The 22,126-nt window shown below is 36.0% G+C and overlaps 1 protein-coding gene across 6 annotated transcripts in view; it reads right to left on the bottom strand.

The window, feature by feature from the left end:
- DIAPH2 (diaphanous related formin 2) overlaps positions 1-22,126 on the bottom strand; it is a 1,085,411-nt gene that overhangs the window by 468,620 nt on the left and 594,665 nt on the right. For all 6 annotated transcript variants that reach the window (XM_072744409.1, XM_072744404.1, XM_072744407.1 and 3 more), the window contains one exon: positions 3,832-3,961. In XM_072744409.1, coding sequence (XP_072600510.1) covers positions 3,832-3,961 — 130 coding nt within the window. The remainder of the gene's footprint in view (positions 1-3,831; positions 3,962-22,126) is intronic.

The following is a 22,126-nucleotide window of genomic DNA, read 5'->3' as shown; positions in this document are numbered from 1 at the left end:
ACCCAAGTACCCCAAATGGAAGAGAAGATTGAACACGCACCTTAGGGATCTACTGCAAATGTGAACTTTCTTTGAAGTCACCTGTTTTATTTTAAAAATTTCATGTGGATTTTGAATTGTTTCATAATATATATCTATTTTAATGTACAAATGACATTTCCTTCAATATCTTTGAATTAACAGAGCTCTAGGAAAATATGCTAAGTTTATACCATAGCTTTGCAAATTCAAGGATTTTAGAAGCTTAGCTAAAGAATAAATACAGTTATAAAATAAATTTTCCACAGATCTCACATATTTCCTACCATCAGTTTTCTTTTCACTGTATTTTTTTGTTAGTTAATTTGAGGCCTATAACTCTACTACTCAACTGAAATAAATCCGATTGCTATACCATGCAGAAAATATATTTATGTTATCAAAATGGATACTTGGGTTCCAAAAATCCCAAAATATAGATAAGTTATTAGTAGCCATACGATTATTATCTAAATGTAAGTTATAGGGGCACCTGGGTGGCTCAGCTGATTAAGCACCCCACTCGTGATTTCAACTTGGGTCATGATCTCAGGGTTATGAGACTCAGCCATCTGTCAGGCTCCACGTTCAGTGGAGAGTCAGCTTGAGAATCTATCCCTCCCTCTGCCACTCCCCACCTGCTCTCTCTCTCAAATAAATAAATAAATCTTTAAAAATACAAATATAAGTTATATAATTCAATCATTAACTTAGTTTCATATTATTGATATCCCTCTAGTTTGAAAAGAAAGGTACATTTTGCATTTTTTTTTACTTTTTGTATTTTTGAAGGTGATCATTTCACATCAATACAGTCCATCATCAAATAAAATTGATTATATAGTACTGATCTATTTGTTTTTTGTTGGATGACTATATACATGCTATGCACAGTACACAATGTGATTCAAACAAGACTGAACATATATTTAGCCAACAAGACAAGTTAGACTGAAATACCAAGGAAAAGTATTTAACTATAAATAAAAGGTAATTGGCTTGACCTTTTACCCTGTTTTATCGTTTTCTGTTTTTTGTTTTTTCCTATAGACTAAATTCCAGAGTACTTCCTCCTAGGGCTTTAGTAGCAAAACATTCTTTTAAAAAATGGATTCTTAAAAAAAGAAAAAGAAAAAAGGATTCTAAACAGGGATTTGACAAATGAATCAGTTGTCCTAGAGGACAGGGCAGGAGAGATTTCTAGGCATGGGATGCAGCATGAAATCACACACAGAGAAAGGATTATCAGAAAGGAATAAAATGGCTCAAGAGAAAATATCTTGGCACACTGAAATGAGAACTAAGAGGAAATGAAAGAGGGATGCAAGCAGGTGGAATGCACTTAAGAATTTCAGTTGAGACTGAATTTCATAGGGGAAAAAAAAGAACTAGTCAAAATAACTTGAGAGTGGGGATTGCTGTGCCTCTAACAATGATACAGAGGATTTCTGGCAATAGTCTTTTGAAAACACTGGCAGGAAGAAAACAGAAAAGCAGAAATAATCAAAATACAACAAAGGAATTTTGCTCATGAAAGAGATAGGGAGAAAGAAGTTGGTGGTACTATAAAATAAAAATATGAAAGTATTTACCAAAATCCCAGACACAGGAAAAATGATTATCCACTTCTAACAAGACAATAGCAGCAACTACAATATCTATAGTAGTATGTCAGATATTATGACTAATACTACTAATAAAGATAGTAGTATAGCAACAACTATATGTCTACAGTGTGCTAAGCCTTTTATTCAATGCTTTAAACATGTCATTCAACTCAGATGATCTTCTATCATTTTCATTTTACAGATGAGGAAACAAAAACTTAGAAATTTAAATTACTAGCTCAAGGTTACAGAACTAAGAAGTTATACAGCTAGGATTATAACTTTGTAATATCTAACTAAGAAGGTTGTGCTCTATTGGCTAACTTCATCAATAGCAGTAGTGACTAAAAGTATGTATGAAATTATAGACATAGATGAACTAGCATTTAGACTTAAGAAATCAAAGCTGATTTAAGTTTCACTCTATATTTCATTAGAGTTGTTCCAGATTATTTTGACCAAAAATGTTTATCAGATATAGTCTTGTAAAGTATCCTCAATGTAAGAACTAATAACTTAAAAATTAGGAATTAACAAAATCAATGTAAAATTGACATCATTTTATTTAAACATATTCTTTTTTTTAAAAGATTTTATTTACTTATTCATGAGAGACACACACACACACAGAGAGAGAGAGAGAGAGAGAGAGAGAGTCAGAGACACAGGCAGAGGGAGAAGCAGGCTCCACGCAGGGAGCCCGATGCGGGACTCGATCCTGGGTCTCCAGGATCAGGCCCTGGGCCGAAGGTGGTGCTAAACTGCTGAGCCACCTGGGCTGCCCAATTTAAACATATTCTTGATACACTTCTCAAAATCTTTCTGAAACTGAATCTACATTTTAAACAAAATTTAGAAAAAATTCTGTTAAAGAGAAATCAAAAACTAGTGATATCACTGAAATGATCTGATTTCAGAACTGTCCTTATTTGTGACATTTCTCAGATTTCCAATTACAAATTTTCTAAATGTTAAAATTATTCCACATTACTTACAGGTTAGTAAATATGACTCTAATCACAAATGTGTTTTGTGAGCTGAAATCAAGAGCTGGATGCTTACCCAACTGAACCACGAAGGTGCCCTGACCCCTGAATAATATTATACAAATAATATTCTGGGTTCTATAGACATACATTTTTATCCCCTTCAATGAACACTAACAGGTTTGTATGGTTTGTAATAAACTTGGGAAAGATATATGCTCTTGAGTCTTACTGAAAGTCCTCAGAGTAACAGAGAAATGGAATTCTACGGTGTAATCTCAAATATAAGATTTTCAGCATAGTTTCCTTACAAGGAAGGAACATGTACTTCTCCATGTATATAATCTCAACTGCAAAAAATGTTTTCTTGATCCTTCCTCCTTTCTTTCACTTTGTAACTTCTTACAAAAGTAGACAATATTCACCAACCAACAAAGCAAATTAGCTCAAATTAAAACCTTGGAGATACTTTTGGTCCCTCTCTCTTGTTCTCCACAAGTGCCAACTCCCATCCATTCTAGTCCTTCAATGATGCTCTGCTGCCTACCACATCAAGACCAGACTACTTAGCATGACATTGAAGTCTCTGAGATGATCATATTACAGCTCCAACCCAACAGTTGACCACTCTTCTATCCATCTGCCACTGTGCTTTGCTTATATTATTTGTTCACATGCCTCTTTTCCATGTCCATAAAAATATTATGCTCATGCTTCATCCTTTGGCTTTTTTCTTCTCTTATCTATACATTCAAAAGGAACTTTTTCTCTCCTCTAAATTATAGTATATTATATGTTTGTGTAGCACTTCTCATACTCATCCTTATTTTATAAAGTATGTGTATATATGTTTTTTCTTACCTTCTAGATTTTAAATGCATTCAAGCAAGAACTGTCTCACAATAATTTTGATTTCATCAAAAGCCCATGGTATAGTTCCTTTGCAAACAATATACACTTAAGAGTTTATGAAATGAATGAATGAACATACTATCTGATAAGAGATGTGAAAACCTCAATAACCCAGCAATGTTAAAAAATAAAGTAAAAAATGGGTCGTTAAATGTACTATATTATCAAATATAAGCTAAAGGAAACTATCCCCTTGCTTTTTGAGTATCAGTAAACAGAAAAAATACAATTAATGCTTATTTAATCTTATCATTTAAAATATAATACTCAGGAAAGAAGTAGTCTCAAAATAGTTACTTATCAATTACCTTTGCTTGCACTTTCTACATGTTCCAGTTCTTCAGGAAATTTCAGGATATCCCGGTATTTGTCCTCACAAATTTCAGCAATAAAATGCAAGAGGGTTGTTTTCTGATCTGCTGACTTAGTATCTCTGATCTGGAATGAAATACAGCATTTTTAGTATATTTTGGGTAATGTAAATATAAACTTCATTCTTAAACAAGTGAAATGAATGAATTCAATTTATTACAAATGATTTAACATTTTTTAAAAATGAAGGGGTGCCTGGGTGGCTCAGTTGGTTAAGCGTCTGACTCTTGGTTTTGATTTAGGTCATAATCTCAGGGTCATTAGATTGAGCCTCGTGACAGGCTCCATGCTCAGTGTGGAGTTCATTTGAGATTCTCTCCCTTTCCTTCTGCCCCTCCTCTGCTCATGCTCTCTCTTTCACTCTCTAAAGTAAATAATAGAATCTTTAACAAAATTTTTTTTAAGTTAGGCGTAAGCTTCCTAACGGGGTCTAGCAACAATGCTCTAGATTATAAAAGGAACACCATGATTTTAAAATACAAAAGATGACTAAAATCAGCAAAAGTTTAAATTTTATATACATATTTTAAAATGCCTGTTATTATGGCAAAATGAACTATACTCTGAGAAAGGAGTATTAATTTAAGTATTAATAACTATACTCAAAGTTAATGTGTGCTTATATTATCAGCATTTGTACTTTGCTTTATCATAGAAATTTATTCTTAGAAGCTAGAATTTTTTGTGAGCTTGTATCTATTTGTAGCCAGTACTGATGAAAATTAATATTAAAAAGTACATTTGACCCTCCTTTACTTGTATAGGCCATCAAATAAGAAAAAACTGAAAAGTTCTTATGCTGATTTATAAATAGAATCTAACCACACAATTGTGATAATATATATTTTTTCTACTTATGGTATTTCCTTTCAAAGAGATACTTTTAGAAAAGAGATGCGATAGTTAGAATGATAAAAATCTTTAAAGTATAGGACAAAAAAATCTATGATGAAAATCTAAGTGTTCTCTTTAATATAAAACTCATACTGGACTAAGCTATAAAAGAAATCACGGATTTGCCTACAAACAAAGGATAAAAAAGGAAAAGAGTATTACGTTTTCTCATTCTATTGGGTGTTTTAATTCTATAATCCTGAAATGATGGGTTTGCCCACTGTTATGCATACTGATTTGGGGTTTTTAGCTTTAAGGATTACTCTGTTTAGAATAAATTCTTCATAGACAGGTTTATGAAAAGGCTACGGAATATACTTAGGTAATTAACATAATTTTAAAAAAGATTTTATTTATTTGAGAGAGAAAGGGAGATAGGAGCACGAACAGAGGGAGAGGGAGAAGGAGACTGGATGTAGGGATTGATTCCAGGACCTGAGATCATGACCTGACCTGAAGTCAGATGTTTAAGTGACTGAGTCACCCAGGTGCCCCCAGAATATTTATTTATTTATTTATTTATTTATTTATTTATTTATTTATTTATAGATTTTATTTATTTATGAGAGAAAGAGAGAGGCGCGCAGAGACAAAGGCAGAGAGAGAAGCAGGCTCCATGCAGAGAGCCCGATGTGGGACTTGATCCTGGGTCTCCAGGATCACGCCCTGGGCCGAAGGGAGCACTAAACCCCTGAGCCACCCGGGCTGCCCCAGAATATTTAATACCCACTGTTTTAGTGACTAAAGAAAGAAATTTACATTTAAACCAATCAGACCCATACTGAGTATCTTTTGTACTATAGCTACTTAACAATCATTTTACTCTATCTCTCTTTCTCTCAAAGAAATAAATAAAATCTTTAAAAGAAAACAACTGTTTTCTTTTATCATGTCCACATGATATGGAGAACTTAAAAGAAATACGTTTAAGGCTCAAAAGAAACAACCACAGCAGAAATGATGTTGACAGTTCAGATGGTCACAAGTCACAGTGATTTCTCAGAATTTCTGGGATTACTTTATCCCACAAAAGTGAAACATTTAACATTTTGCATTATCTTTTTTTTATTTTTTTTTTACTTATTTTTTATTGGTGTTCAATTTACCGACATACAGAATAAGCCCCAGTGCCTGTCACCCATTCACTCCCACCCCCAGCCCTACTCCCCTTCCACCACCCCTAGTTCATTTCCCAGAGTTAGGAGTCTTTATGTTCTGTCTCCCTTGCACTTTCTACATGTTCCAGTTCTTCGCACAAGAATTTCGCACAAATTTCTTCTCCCTTCCCTTATATTCCCTTTCACTATTATTTATATTCCCCAAATTAATGAGAACATACACTGTTTGTCCTTCTCCAATTGACTTACTTCACTCAGCATAATAACCTCCAGTTCCATCCACGTCGAAGAAAATGATGGGCATTTGTCATTTCTAATGGCTGAGTAATATTCCACTGTATACATAAGCCACATCTTCTTTATCCATTCATCTGTCGATGGAAACCGAGGCTCTTTCCACAGTTTGGCTATTGTGGACATTGCTGATAGAAACATTGGGGTACAGAGTCCCGGCGTTTCATTGCATCTGTATCTTTGGGGTAAATCCCCAACAGTGCAATTGCTGGGTCATAGGGCAGGTCTATTTTTAGCTCTTTGAGGAACCTCCACACAGTTTTCCAGAGTGGCTGCACCAGTTCACATTCCCACCAACAGTGTAAGAGGGTTCCCTTTTCTCACATCCTCTCCAACATTTGTGGTTTCCTGATTTGTTAATTTTACCCATTCTCATGGGTGTGAGGTGGTATCTCATTGTGGTTTTGATTTGTGTTCCCTGATGGCAAGTGATGCTGAGCATTTTCTCATGTGCATGTTGGCCATGTCTATGTCTTCCTCTGTGAGATTTCTCTTCATGTCTTTTGCCCATATCATGATTGGATTGTTTGTTTCTTTGGTGTTGAGTGTAATAAGTTCTTTATAGATTTTGGAAACTAGCCCTTTATCTGATATGTCATTTGCAAATATCTTCTCCCATTCTGTAGGTTGTCTTTTAGTTTTGTTGACTGTATCCTTTGCTGTGCAAAAGCTTCTTATCTTGATGAAGTCCCAACAGTTCATTTTTGCTTTTGTTTTTTTTGCCTTCATGGATGTATCCTGCAAGAAGTTACTGTGACCGAATTCAAAAAGGGTGTTGCTTGTGTTCTCCTCTAGGATTTTGATGGAATCTAGTCTCACATTCAGATCTTTCATCCATTTTGGGTTTATCTTTGTGTATGGTGAAAGAGAGTGGTCTAGTTTCATTCTTCTGCATGTGGATGTCCAATTTTCCCAGCACCATTTATTGAAGAGACTGTCTTTCTTCCAATGGATAGTCTTTCCTCCTTTATCGAATATTAGTTGACCATAAAGTTGAGGGTCCACTTCTGGGTTCTCTATTCTGTTTCATTGATCTATGTGTCTGTTTTTGTGTCAGTACCACACTGTCTTGATGACCACAGCTTTGTAGTACAACCTGAAATCTGGCATTGTGATGCCCCCAGATATGGTTTTCTTTTTTAAAATTCCCCTGGCTATTCTGGGTCTTTTCTGATTCCACACAAATCTTAAAATAATTTGTTCTAACTCTCTGAAGAAAGTCCATGGTATTTTAATTCTTTTTTTTTTAATTTTTATTTATTTTATGATAGTCACACAGAGAGAGAGAGAGGCAGAGATACAGGCAGAGGGAGAAGCAGGCTCCATGCACCGGGAGCCTGACGTGGGATTCGATCCCAGGTCTCCAGGATTGCGCCCTGGACCAAAGGCAGGCGCCAAACCGCTGCGCCACCCAGGGATCCCAGTCCATGGTATTTTGATAGGGATTGCATTAACGTGTATATTGCCCTGGGTAACATTGACATTTTCACAATATTAATTCTGCCAATCCATGAGCATGGAATATTTTTCCATCTCTTTGTGTCTTCCTCAATTTCTTTCAGAAGTGTTCTATAGTTTTTAGGGTATAGATCCTTTACCTCTTTGGTTAGGTTTATTCCTAGGTATCTTATGCTTTTGGGTGCAATTGTAAATGGGATTGACTCCTTAATTTCTCTTTCTTCAGTCTCATTGTTAGTGTATAGAAATGCCACTGATTTCTGGGCATTGATTTTGTATCCTGCCACACAGCCAAATTGCTGTATGAGTTCTAGCAATCTTGGGGTGGAGGCTTTTGGGTTTTCTACGTAGAGTATCATGTCATCGGCGAAGAGGGAGAGTTTGACTTCTTCTTTGCCAATTTGAATGCCTTTAATGTCTTTTTGTTGTCTGATTGCTGAGGCTAGGACTTCCAGTACTATGTTGAATAGCAGTGGTGCGAGTGGACATCCCTGTCTTGTTCCTGATCTTAGGGGAAAGGCTCCCAGTGCTTCCCCATTGAGAATGATATTTGCTGTGGGCTTTTCATTGATGGCTTTTAAAATTCTGAGGAATGTTCCCTCTATCCCTACACTCTGAAGAGTTTTGATCAGGAATGGATGCTGTATTTTGTCAAATGCTTTCTCTGCATCGAATGAGAGGATCATATGGTTTTTGGTTTTTCTCTTGCTGATATGATGAATCACATTGATTGTTTTACGGGTGTTGAACCAGCCTTGTGTCCCGGGGATAAATCCTACTTGGTCATGGTGAATAATTTTCTTATTGTACTGTTGGATCCTATTGGCTAGTATCTTGTTGAGAATTTTTGCATCCATGTTCATCAGGGATATTGGTCTGTAATTCTCTTTTTTGGTGGGGTCTTTGTCTGGTTTTGGAATTAAGGTGATGCTGGCCTCATAGAACGAATTTGGAAGTACTCCATCTCTTTCTATCTTTCCAAAAAGCTATAGTAGAATAGGTATGGTTTCTTCTTTAAACATTTGATAGAATTCCCCTGGGACACCATCTGGCCGTGGACTATATCATAATTAAAGGATCTATCCAACAAGAGGACTTAACAATCCTCAATATATATGCCCCAAATGTGGGAGCTGCCAAATATATCAGTTAATAACCAAAGTGAAGAAATACTTAGATAATAATACACTTATACTTGGTGACTTCAATCTAGCTCTTTCTACCCTCAATAGGTCTTCTAAGCACAACATCTCAAAGAAACGAGAGCTTTAAATGATACACTGGACCTGATGGATTTCACAGATATCTACAGAACTTTACATCCAAACTCAACTGAATACACATTCTTCTCAAGTGCACATGGAACTTTCTCCAGAATAGACCACATACTGGATCACAAATCGGGTCTGAACTGATACTAAAAGATTGGGATCGTCCCCTGCATATTCTCAGACCATAATGCCTTGAAATTAGAACTAAATCACAAGAAGAAGTTTGGAAGGACCTCATACATGCGGAGGTTAAGGACCATCCTGCTAAAAGATGAAAGGGTCAACCAGGAAATTAAGGAAGAATTAAAAAGATTCATGGAAACTAATGAGAATGAAGATACAACCGTTCAAAATCTTTGGGATGCAGCAAAAGCAGTCCTGAGGGGCAAATACATCCCAATACAAGCATCCATTCAAAAACTGGAAAGAACTTAAATACAAAAGCTAACCTTACACATAAAGGAGCTAGAGTAAACAGCAAATAGATCCTACACCCAGGAGAAGAAGAGAGTTAATAAAGATTCAAGCAGAACTCAACGAAATCGAGATCAGAAGAACTGTGGAACAGATCAACAGAACCATGAGTTGGTTCTTTGAAGGAATTAATAAGATAGATAAACCATTAGCCAGCCTTATTAAAAAGAAGAGAGAGAAGACTCAAATCAATAAAATCATCAATGAGAAAGGAGAGATCAGGGCAGTCCCGGTGGCCCAGCAGTTTAGCGCCAGCTTCAGCCCAGGGCGTGATCCTGGGGACCTGGGATCGAGTCCCACATTAGGCTCCCTGCTTCTCCCTCTGCCTGTGTCTCTGCCTCTCTCTCTCTCTCTGTGTGTGTCTCTCATGAATAAATAAATAAAATCTTTAAAAAAAAAAAGAGAGAGAAAGGAGAGATCACTACCAACACCAAGGAAATACAAACGATTGTAAAAACATTACGAACAGCTATATGCCAATAAACTAGGCTATCTAGAAGACATGTACGCAATCCTGGAAAGCCACAAACTACCAAAACTGGAACAGGAAGAAATAGAAAACCTGAACAGACCAATAACCAGGGAGAAAATTGAAGCAGTCATCAAAAACCTCCCAAGACATTTTGCATTATCTTGCTGATCTACCTAATACTTTCAAGTACTACAAAGTTAAAATGACACAATTTAAGGACAAACTACAAGAACAAATAGCAATAAAACCTCAAGGGCAATTTGCATTAAGTAAGGCTTGTGCTCTAGAGGAATCAATGAGAGGTTCAGTTTCCTAAAGAAAGGTCTTTACTTGGGATTACAGTGATACATGTTTATAAAGTGCCTCAATTTCAGAGTAGGTTAGATACTACAATTTATGAGAAAATTCACATTTTCTTTTTTCTTTTTTTTCTTAGAAATTACCTGAATTCCTAAAGACTAAAAACATTGGGTGCTTAGAGAAAATTGATGGTACATCTTCCTCAAAGGAAAGAGACTTGAATTATATTTTATAAACTCTGTGGAGACTATACAGACACACATACACCATGATAACCACTAACAATAACAACAATAAAATCCCACCCAATTTTTCAGGACACCAAATTGTACCAATATGTATATATTTTAGGTATTTTAAATGCACATGGCCAATACTGGAGAGGAAAACACAAAAACAAAAAAAATAGCATTGTGCTCATATGTCAAATTTATTAGTGATTTAAAAACTAGCTTTTGGCATGCATTCTTATGAATGCTTACTTTTCAGAAACAGATTTTAATTGATAAATACTTATTCAGAATCAGGTCCATTAATTTAATTTCTGTTAAGAAATTTAGTGGAGTCAATGGTTATATTCCAAAATGATAAATGAAACATAACATTTCAGCTAAATAAATATATTGGTATCTGTTGAAATCAGAGAGTTGCAGACAACATGGATATACTTAAAAAAAATAACTGGGTATCCCTGGGTGGCTCAGCAGTTTATCACCTGCCTTCGGCCCAGGGCATGATCCTGGAGTCCCGGGATCGAGTCCCACGTCAGGCTTCCTGCATGGAGCCTGCTTCTCCCTCTGCCTGTGTCTCTGCCTCCCTCTCTCTCTATCTGTCTTTCATGAATAAATAAATAAAATCTTTAAAAAAACTGTAATATTTCCTTCAAAGAATAGGCAAAAATGGACAAGTGCCTGTTTTGTCAAGCTGAGGAATACCTTAGTTGGTATGAGAGACAAATTGTTGAAACTGTATTGCAATATTTATTTTTTAAATAATTTCATACAGAGAATCTATTTTAAGGTTACAAATTGGCAGGGAATAACCGTGACAAATATGTGGTCTTTTTAATTTTTCTCTATATGTACGACCCTTAGGCCAATCATTTTAAAATAAATATATACTATTAAAATATAGGGGAAAATAATTTTTGACTTATTATATTTACTTTGCATTATCCTATCTTAAGCCTCTCTTACTACATCTAAACCATTCACACATTATGCACTGTCTCTCTCAGGACCTACTGTGTTGTTCAATGTCAACACAGAAGGCAACTAAGAACATTCACCTTTATCAATTCTAAAGGCTAATGGCATTTATCCAATAATTTACTCTTCAAAGTATACTAGCAGGATATATACATCTCTTAGGGTAATACAAAATAATCTAATCTGAGTATGTACAAAATCACTTTCAAAGTGTTTGAATTAGTTTATTAAGAAAGAAAAATTGATTTCCATTTGATATCTGGTTAACTCGAAATTATGTTAATTTTACATTAACATCAAATATTCCATTAAAACTTGTCCAGATTGCCTAAGTCTCAGTAGTGGCTATACTGTCAACATTTCAAGGTTTGCTTCCATCAGGAGCCAAGTGCCTTTTGGCAACTCTGCCTTATGCTTTCCCTGTCTTCCTCTCACCAGCCACAGTTAGGCAGCTGTATGAAAAAGATGAAAAAGATATATGACTTCTCTTTATAAGATACAAAATGATGAAAAGTATACCCTACAATCTTATGTCTTGCATATATTTCCACATAATAAAAACACAAACATTTTCATATTACCATTTCTGAAATCAGCAAATTCCTTAATCTTTGTACTTCCTTTCAATGTTGGATGATTTCCAATTTGAAGTGTTGTTATGAACCTAAATAGAATCAGCCCAGAACAGCTCTGTGACACATTGAGAAATAAAGGTGTCTTTGGAGAGAGAACTTCAAGTGCAAATTAACTTGAAATAATTTAACCTGAGTGTGGAATAATTTGCAGTTTTTCTTCTGTGCAGCTGGTGGAATTGCTTCCCTTGGCCCAGTTGGGGGAGTTGCCCAGCTACTTGCAATTTTGTCACATCTGTCAGCTGTATAGCTAAATGGAACATAGAGTAAGGGGTAACATTACATAGATTTGGGACATTCCCTGGAGGGTCTTGTCTCCTTGCAGCAGTGAATAAATTATATGAAAACCGAAAAAAAAAAAAAAAAAAAAAACAAAACACAAACAGCAGTTCCAGAAATTGGAAATATCTGAAAGAGCTAAAAATGTTTTATAATATCTTAATAAGCTGTTATCAAATAATAACAATAAAAATAAGAGTAATTCACTTATATTCACTGATAGCACCATCATTTAATAAAACATAGTCTTATTTTAATTGTAATCATCTGACCAAAAAGATGTTACACATCAAGATTAATAACTGAATTTAATAGGTAATTGCATGTACCTATTCTTTAGTAACTTTCTGATATGGTACAGGAATATAAAATACCTTTAACAGAACAACCATTATATCTATAGCAAATTCTGATAGTTTATCTTTTTTCTAATAAATATGAATGTTGTATTATGAGGATTGATATTCACATTTGACATGTTCCAATACATTTCCAACACTATAGGTTAGGCAGAGAGCAAAATATCTGAATAATTAGTTGCTGTGTAAAATATTTTTTTATTTCAAACACATTCATTCAAGCCTGAAAAATCTAGTCTTTGCCCTGTTTTTGAAATTAGGTGGTTTTGAGCACACAGAAGCCAGCACACAGCCAGAGAGCCTGAGACAACAACATTTTAATCATCTATGTGAGTCACACTCTATCTTCTTGTGAAGGACCCCTTCTGTAGGTAATTTTCCCCTTTGCTGAGACTTAAGCCTATTTCTCTTTACTCTGTCCTCTGTGGGAAATGAAAATAACTGGTCACTATCCTATGTATAACCACTTCTTACAGAGTGAAAGCTCTCTTATGCATCCTGTTCTTTAAACTAAACCATTTTAGTAAATTTAACCTCTTCACGCAGATCTTAGTTTTCAAATGTTTAATTCTGAAAAGATAATAAGAATCCACTTAAAGTTTCCATTACAAAGTCTCCCCTCGTCTACTAGAAAAGCATACAAACTTCTTGGTTTTGCATATAAGGCCCTTTGTGAGCTGGTCCTTGCCTACTTTTCTAATGTCTCTCCTGCTGCTTTGTGATGCATGCCCATCTCTTTGGTCTGATTACAGATGATGAACATACCATGTAATGCCATACCACTGTGCTTTTCCACATCTTGTTCTCTCTCTAGACTTCCTTCCCATCTCCCCGTTTTTCTTCTATTTACTATGTGAATACCTACTCATATTTTAAGACAACTCAACTACCACCTTCCATCTGGACACTTTTCTATCTTATTAATAATTAATGCCTTTCTTTTGAGCCGTGTTCCTTCACTGTAAACATTTTAACACAGTAGTTTTTTTTTTTCAGATTTTATTTATTTATTTATTTATTTGAGCTAGAGAGAACATGCGCATAAGAGGAGGGAGGGGCAGAAGGAGAGAAAAATGGGAGAAGCAGACTTCTTGCTGAGCCGAGAGCCCAAAGCCAGGGATTGATCCCAGGACCCTGAGATCATGACTTGAGCCATAGGCAGTTAACTGACTGAGCTACCCGGGCACCACACACAGTAGTTTCTTCCAGGCAATATGAGTTTTTTCAAGGCTAGAGACCTTGCTTTCTTAATATTTTTTATTCACAGTACCTAGGAGAATGCTACAACATACTAGGTAGGCAATAAATTTTTCTGAATTAAGATTTTTTTCTCCACATAAGTTCCCACTTGCATGGGTATAAGAGTAATACTTCTATATTAAACTCTTTTCATGTGTGTGTATGCATGTGTGTGTACATACCCATACATATACAGAAAGTTTGACTTATTAGGTTGATGTTTCCAGAACACCATATTTGTTGAGAGTTAGGTAACAGTGAATGCCAGAATAAAATTATATTGTGTTGCTCAGGAAATGGAACAACATATGGTTGTAAGGGGAGGCAGGTTAGGAGCAAAGAAAATATGAATGTAGAAGTACATTCAGTGATCCACTGTAAGGACTGTGCTGAACAATAAGGATCAGAGATAGATGAGGCATGGTAACTTCAAAGCCTCAGGGAGCTGAGAACTTAGGAAAAAACAAAATTATACAAAAAAGAGATGACATATGGAGTAATTTGATGGCAAATGTCAAGGACTGGTAAAATTAGAATGATAACTAGGATATACATAAAAAAGGCAAAGAACAAATTCAAGACATATTGTAAAGACAAACAGGATTAAGTCATTGAAAAAATATTTGGAATGAGAGAAAGGGAAAAATCAGAGTTTTAAATTCTGGTTATTAAAAGAATGGGTGTATCATGTTGGTAACAAAGAAAGTCATGACTCGTGAATGAAGCAGCTTTTGGAAGAAGGTGATAGTTCATTTTTTTAAAGATTTTATTTATTTATTCATGAGAGACAGAGAAAGAAAGAGGCAGAGACACAAACAGAGGGAGAAGCAGGCTCCATGCATTGAGCCTGACATGGGACTCGATCCCAGGTCTCCAGGATCACACCCTGAGCTGCAGGAGGCGCTAAACCGCTGCGCCACCAGGGCTGCCCTGATAGTTCATTTTTTTAAACATAAGTGGTAACTCTGTGGAGATAATCTTTGAGAAGGTAGAATAGCATTCCATTTTCTCTACCTCATTTTGTCCTATATGATTCAACCTACATATGCTTCTTAAAACTGCATATGACCATGGCACTCTCTTCCTTCAATAAATCCTATGGTTCTTTACAACTTATACAATAAAGTTCAAATTTTTAATCAGAATAATTACTGAAGACAGACTTTGGATTCAGACAGATGAGAGCCTACTTTAACTTCTTGTCTTCACAAAGAGTAAGTTATTACCATGACTTGAAAGTCCTTCAGTGATCAGGACCCATTATCACCATGATAGTGTCTCTAGCTATATTATTTCTTACCATGGCCTTCAACCATGCTTGCTTCCTAGCTCCCTGAATTCACCAGGCATGTGTCTTACTCAGAGCCATTGCTGGTGCTTTCTATTTGCTTGGAAAGTTTTACTTTTACTCACTTACATGGCTAGCTCCTTCATTCATTAAAGATCTATACTCAAAAGTCACTTTCTCATTCTACAATTATAATCTACTCTTTTACAGTGAAAGAAAGTGGTCCAGTTTTTTTCTTTTGCATGTAGTTGTCCAGTTTTCCCAACACCATTTGTTGAAGAACCTATATTTTTTGCTTTGTATATTCATTCCTCCTTTGTCAAAGATTAATTGACCATAGAGTTGTGGGTTTACTTCTGCATTTCCTATTCTGTTCCATTGAACTGTGTGCCTATTTTTATGCCAGTACCACACTATTTTAATTACTACCACTTTGTAATAGAACTTGAAATCTGGAGTGGAGATACCTCATTTTTTCTTTTTCAAGATTGCTTTGGCTAATCAATGTCTTTTGTGGATCCATATAATTTTTTTAAATCTCAAAACATCCATATTAGTTGGTTATTAATATACCCATTTCAGAGATTAGGGACAAAGTTTAGAGTGTTTAGGTAGCTTCACCTAGATCACACAGCTAGTAAGAGCTAGCACCAGTAAACAACATGGTAACTTATGAACACTTGGCGTTTAATACATACTAGACTGAATTAAGTGTCATGGGTGATTAAGAAGGTATGCTGGGAGCAGCAGTAGTAGGGAAAAGGGTCATTCATGGAGAATGGTACTAATGAGCCTTTCTTGAGTTCCCTGAACAAATTCTTTTGGTTTTCCTAGGGTGATTTATACATACTTTAGTTACAGCATTTATTCCAAAATATTCTAATTACAAATCAGTGTCACCTACCAAATTGTGAACTTCTTAAAAATCAGGACTATACTGAGGTGTCTGGGTGGCTCAGTCAGTTAAGTGCCTGGTCAGGTCATGATCCCAGGGTGTTGGGATTGAGCCCTGCATTGGGCTCCCTGCTCAGCAGGGAGTCTGCTTCTCCCTCTCTCTCTGTCTTTCCCCCCATTTGTGTGCTCTCTCTCTCTCTAAAATAAATAAATAAAATCTTTTTAAAAAATCAAGACTATATCAGTTTTGTTCAGTACATGTCTGTTGAATGAATAAATGCTTTAGAGAAGCCAAAGATAATTAGGACTGAACTGATGATTAGAGAAGTCTTTGGTGACCTTCAAGCACAGATTCAGATTTTGTATTTCAGATACAGATTTTGTATTGGGGTACAAAATTAAAAACAATGGATAGCCAGAAAGAGAAGCAATGTGTAAGGTAGGTTATTCAAAATACTGACTGTGGATGATAACTAGATAATAGAGTGGGTAGCAGAGGTAGCAGCTGGAAAATGGTGAAGCTAGTGACAAAAGTTGTAATTTTTACAAATTAGTTCAGCATAATTAGGTCTGAAGAGATCAGGCAATGCAAGAACTAGAGTTAAAAATAATGAGTATGGCAAATGGATGGGCATAACTGCTTCACTGATTGTCAAACCACGGTCCCTGAAAAGCAGTGTCAGCATTATCTGGGAACTTGTTAGTAAAGCATATTTGGGGGTTATACACCAAATCAACTAAATCAGAAATTCTGAGGGTGGTGCCCATCAATCTGCCCAGATACCAATTTGATATTGATATCATCTCACATGTTAGAATGGCTAAAACCAAAAACACAAGAAGCAACAAGTGTTGGCGAGGATATGGAAAAGGGGAACCCTCTTGCACTGTTGGTGGGAATGCAAACTGTTGCAGCCACTCCGGAAAACAGCATGGAAAATCCTCAAAAAAAAAAAAAATTAAAAATAGAACTACTCTATGATCTAGGAATTGTATTACTGTGTATTTACCCCAAAAAATACAAAACCAGAAATTCAAAGGGATACATGCACCCCCAGGTTTATTGCAGCTTTAATTACAATAGTCAAACTATGTAAGCAGCCCAAGTGTACCTTGATAGATGAATGTATGGATAAACACAAACAATGCAATCTTTCCATTTGCAAGAACATAGATGAATTTAGACAGTATAATGCTAAGTGAAATAAGTCAGAGAAGACAAATATCATATGATCTCGCTCCTATGTAGAATTTAGGAAAGAAAAAATTGAGTGAAGAGAAAACAATGAGAGAAAGAGAAAAACCAAGAGATAGTCTCTTAACTATAGATAACAAATTGATGGTTACCAGAAGGGAGGTAGATGGGAGAATGGGGGAAATAGGTGATGGAGATTAAAGAGTACAGTTCTCATGATGAATAAGTAAAATGACAAAAAAAGAATTAAATGCAAATTATATAATGAAAAATAAAAGATTAAATGTGAAAATAAGTAGGAAGAAAAGTGAGACAGGCAAGGCATCTTCAGAGCCAGGCTTGTTTGCCAGATTCCTTTGCCTGTAATCCTCGGACCACTGACAGCTTGGAATTTGGCCAGGATCATCTCTGGTGGCACCACTCTTACCTGTACCAGGGACATGTAGGCCAAATCCTAGAGGCCCTATCCTCCTGTGTGTACTCTTATCTACAAAGGATTGTTTTCTCTGCCAAACAGACCAAAAAGAAGGAGGGCTAGCAGGACATTAATTCTCTTCATAGCTCCTAAATGGCTGACATTTCAGGAAACCAAAATTGGGACCATATGGGATGTCAATCATTCTGCCTCTCTATAGGCAGGGTCAGTATTACATGAGTATCCCATTACATTAGGTGTACTTTTAGAGATTCCGGGGAAACCCTGTCCAAAACTCTCTTCCAAATCTATTTGATCATGCTTGAAAATCATTAGAGCTTTATTATTTTGGCATAAACCAAATGTGGGTTTTGTCTTTTGTATAATGGCAGAAAGCACACATAAAAAATCATATCTGTCACCTCAGTGTGAATGGAATTAATTGGTTCTGAGAATAGGCTTGGATGGAGAGAAGACTAGAACATAGCAGGCGGCAGTCCTTAAGGCTGGGAGAAGGAAGATAGGAAGGTGTAAGAGAGAAAGGATATAAAAAAAGGTTGAGCTTGTAGACTTTCCACCTGGACAGTCAGGTATGGCCTCCAAAGTACTGAGAAAAGCTACATGTTAAAAAAAAAAAAAGCCAGACCAAAAAAATAGACCATACTCTATGATTCCATTTTTATCTAGCAAATGTAAACTAATCTATAGTGACAAAAAGCAGATTGCTAGTTGCTTGAGAAGGGTTGAGGGTAAGTAAGAGGAAGGAATCACAAGGGATATGGGGGAATCTTGGGGAATGATCAAAATCTTGATTGTTATTATGGTTCAGGAGTGTATATATGGACCCAAACTTATCAAATCATTAAGTATGTGCAGTTTATTTATTGTATCTTAGTTATAACTCAATAATATTTTTTTGGCAAAGAGTGAAAAACAACTATGTGCATATAGTGTGCCTGCCAAGTAATTCATCTTATACATCTCTGGTAAATTCTATCAGAAACGAATGTTTTCTAAGAGCACATGTCAATTCTCTGAGTACTGGATATTCTCTCTATACATTGATAGAGATGAACTCGACGATCACAAGATCTTATCCAGATACCATGGTCTAGGTTATAAGGGTCAAATATATTAACTGATGGAAAACCATTATTGAAGCTTTAAGGTTTGATACAAATACGAGGTAGGAATTATTAAATAACCAGCATATGTAGAGATATTGGGTAAAAATAGTGGACTAAATATGTGCATCTAATATCACTATATCTAAATATTCACAAAAAAGTATTTTTATTGAAGAGCAAAGTCTCCAATGGGAGCTCCTGGAAAGAAAAAAAAAATGACCTCAGAAATGAAAAACTTAATAGAAGGATTAGAATACAGATTGAGGAGATTTCCCAGAAAGAGTAATAAGACAGTGATAGAAAGTAGGAAAAAACAGACGAGAAATGCACCCAAATAGCTGAATTGTAGGAGTTTTATAAACACAACAATGCATATAAACTAACTCAAGAAAACACTCCAGATCGAATGCCATGAGTTTGTCATGAGTTTTCAGATCAAAAGGGCCACTTAGTGGCCAGCATACTAGGTATGTCATTGTAAGATTTCCTAACACTGAGGACAATGAAATCCTACAAGGTCATATGCAAAGGCGGCTTTGGCCTCAAAAGCAGCCCTTGGAATCTAGAAGACAATGTCACTCGGTTACCAAAGTTCTGAAGCAATCAGACATGTACAATTTCCCTCTCATGAACTCTCAGTACGTTCTAAAAAATATACGTCATCAAAAAGAGGGAAGAAAGCAGGAAATGAGAAGACACAGGATCCAGAAACAGGTGATCCAACATGGGAAAAGGTCAAGTGAATTCCCAGGACAACGTAAAGGGAGGTTCCAGAATGGCAGCTGTGTATTCTCCCATATCCTTGGGAGAGAAGGCTTTCCCAAGAACAAATTGAGAAGAAACCTAGATACTGATCTACCAAAAATTACTGTGTAACTATATTGGGAACAGGAAGCCTGGGAAGTGTACATATGTGTAAAAAGGGGTGAGTAGTGAAAAGGAAGTTGCATCTTCATCTCCCATTGTGGGAAGTCAACAGATAGTACCTGAACTGAAAAATCAAAAAGTAGCAATTACAAACATGTTATTTATAGACAGGTAACAGAATTAGTTAAAAAAGCACACAATGATCTCTTTAGGGAAGTGGAAATTATTGCGGGAGTTGGTGGAGAGAGGTTGAAGGACTAGTCTTCATCTTAATAAACCTTGTAGAACTATTTGATTTTTAAAATTATGTGCCTGTATAACTTTGATATGTTTTTTAAAATAAAAAAAAATATTGTAGTAAAAAATATCAAAAAAATAATTCTGGTATAACCTCCAGATGATTCTGATGCATGCTCAAGTTTGAGAACGACTAGATAGACTTCTTGAAGGGAATTTCCAGGAAAGAAGGTGCTTGGCAATTGTCCACAGCTTCTGTGGACCTTCTCATAATTACTTTTACATAAAACAAGCTGAAGTGTCAACATGATTTCAAAGCTTAGTATCTTTTCTTTTCTTTATTAAGTTAGTATCTATTTAAAACTAGAGAGGAATTGCCTAGCAATCTGTGGTATCTGAAGGACAGAATCACTCATAGTGTTCTTAATTTACATAAAAAGTGGGACCGATTTGTATCATGATTTTCCACCTACTTATCCAAGAACGGATGACCCAAATGGTATGCTTGATGTTGTCAAGATTCTAGACACATTATTCCTTTTTTAAAAATAATAAATTTATTTTTTATTGGTGTTCAATTTGCCAACATACAGAATAACACCTAGTGCTCATCCCATCAAGTGTCCCCCTCAGTGCCCATCACCCATTCACACCCACCCCCCGCCCTCCTCCCCTTCCACCACCCCTAGTTTGTTTCCCAGAGTTAGGAGTCTTTATGTTCTGTCTCCCTTTCTGATATTTCCCACACATTTCTTCTCCCTTCCCTTATATTCCCTTTCACTATTATTTATATTCCCCAAATGAATGAGAACTATAAAGTTTGTTCTTCTCCGATTGACACATTTCACTCAGCATAATACCCTCCAGTTCCATCCACATTGAAGCAAATGGTGGGTATTTGTCATTTCTAATGGATGAGTAATATTCCATTGTATACATATACCACATCTTCTTTATCCATTCATCTTTCGATGGACACCAAGGCTCCTTCCACAGTTTGGCTATTATGGACATGGCTGATAGAAACATTAGGGTGCAGGTGTCCCGGCATTTCATTGCATCTGTATCTTTGGGGTAAATCCCCAACAGTGCAATTGCTGGGTCGTAGGGCAGGTCTATTTTTAACTCTTTAAGGAACCTCCACACAGTTTTCCAGAGTGGCTGCACCATTTCACATTTCCACCAACAGTGTAAGAGGGTTCCCTTTTCTCTGCATCCTCTCCAACATTTGTGGTTTCCTGCCTTGTTAATTTTCTCCATTCTCACTGGTGTGAGGTGGTATTTCATTGTGGTTTTGGTTTGTATTTCCCTGCTGGCAAGTGATGCAGAGCATTTTCTCATGTGCATGTTGGCCATGTCTATGTCTTCCTCTGTGAGATTTCTGTTCATGTCTTATTCCTAAGTCTTCTAAACTGTCCCTTATCCTTCACCTGAAACTATATTGAAAATATACTTACATGTTACTATAGTGTCTTGTCTACCAGATATTATCATAGTGATGGACTAGATAATCAAGCAGATCATTCATGTCTTCCAACTATAAAACAAGCTGTAAGCTCACTTCCTATTGGAAAATCTGAAACGTTGCTTAAATATTTACTAAAGAATTTTGAATCAGGATATTACATTTTAGTTCAGACATCATGCCTCAATGCTTTTTATAAATGTCTTGCATTGCAAATATATTTCACTGGTCCTAATTTTTGGGTTGATGTCTGGCTCTAAGGAGACAAACATCTTGACTTATAGGCCAAACAGAGTTTATACATATGAGCAGAGATAAACCACAGTAGGTGAATGTCAAGAAAAAGAGGGCAAAAAGAGGAAGCATCATCCCTGTTCATAACACAGGCATATTCTGATACTGTGTTTCCTGTGTAAGAAAACCCACTTGGGGTTGAAGGCCAAGAGTAAGAAAGTGTTCCTGTATTACTACACATCATATAGGAGCAAAGCTGTGAGCCTATGCCCTTACCTAAAGAAATCTTACACTCAACTTAGAGTGGCACAGAGAATTATCAGAATGTAAAGGAGCAAATATCCAGCCAACTGCAAGAGAATGCTCTTTTCGAGAAAGAAGCAAGAATGTGCAAGAGGAACAATAGATTTTATCGCATAATTGCTGCAGAGTGCATATTTATCAGAGACGACACTGAATTTCATATAAACAATGTAAGAAATGAAGTAGTCGAGCACACATTTAAGCATAT

The sequence above is a fragment of the Vulpes vulpes genome, chromosome X (genome assembly GCF_048418805.1).
Source record: "Vulpes vulpes isolate BD-2025 chromosome X, VulVul3, whole genome shotgun sequence".
In the NCBI taxonomy this organism is placed as follows: domain Eukaryota; kingdom Metazoa; phylum Chordata; class Mammalia; order Carnivora; family Canidae; genus Vulpes; species Vulpes vulpes.
This window is presented reverse-complemented; position numbering and strand designations above follow the sequence as displayed.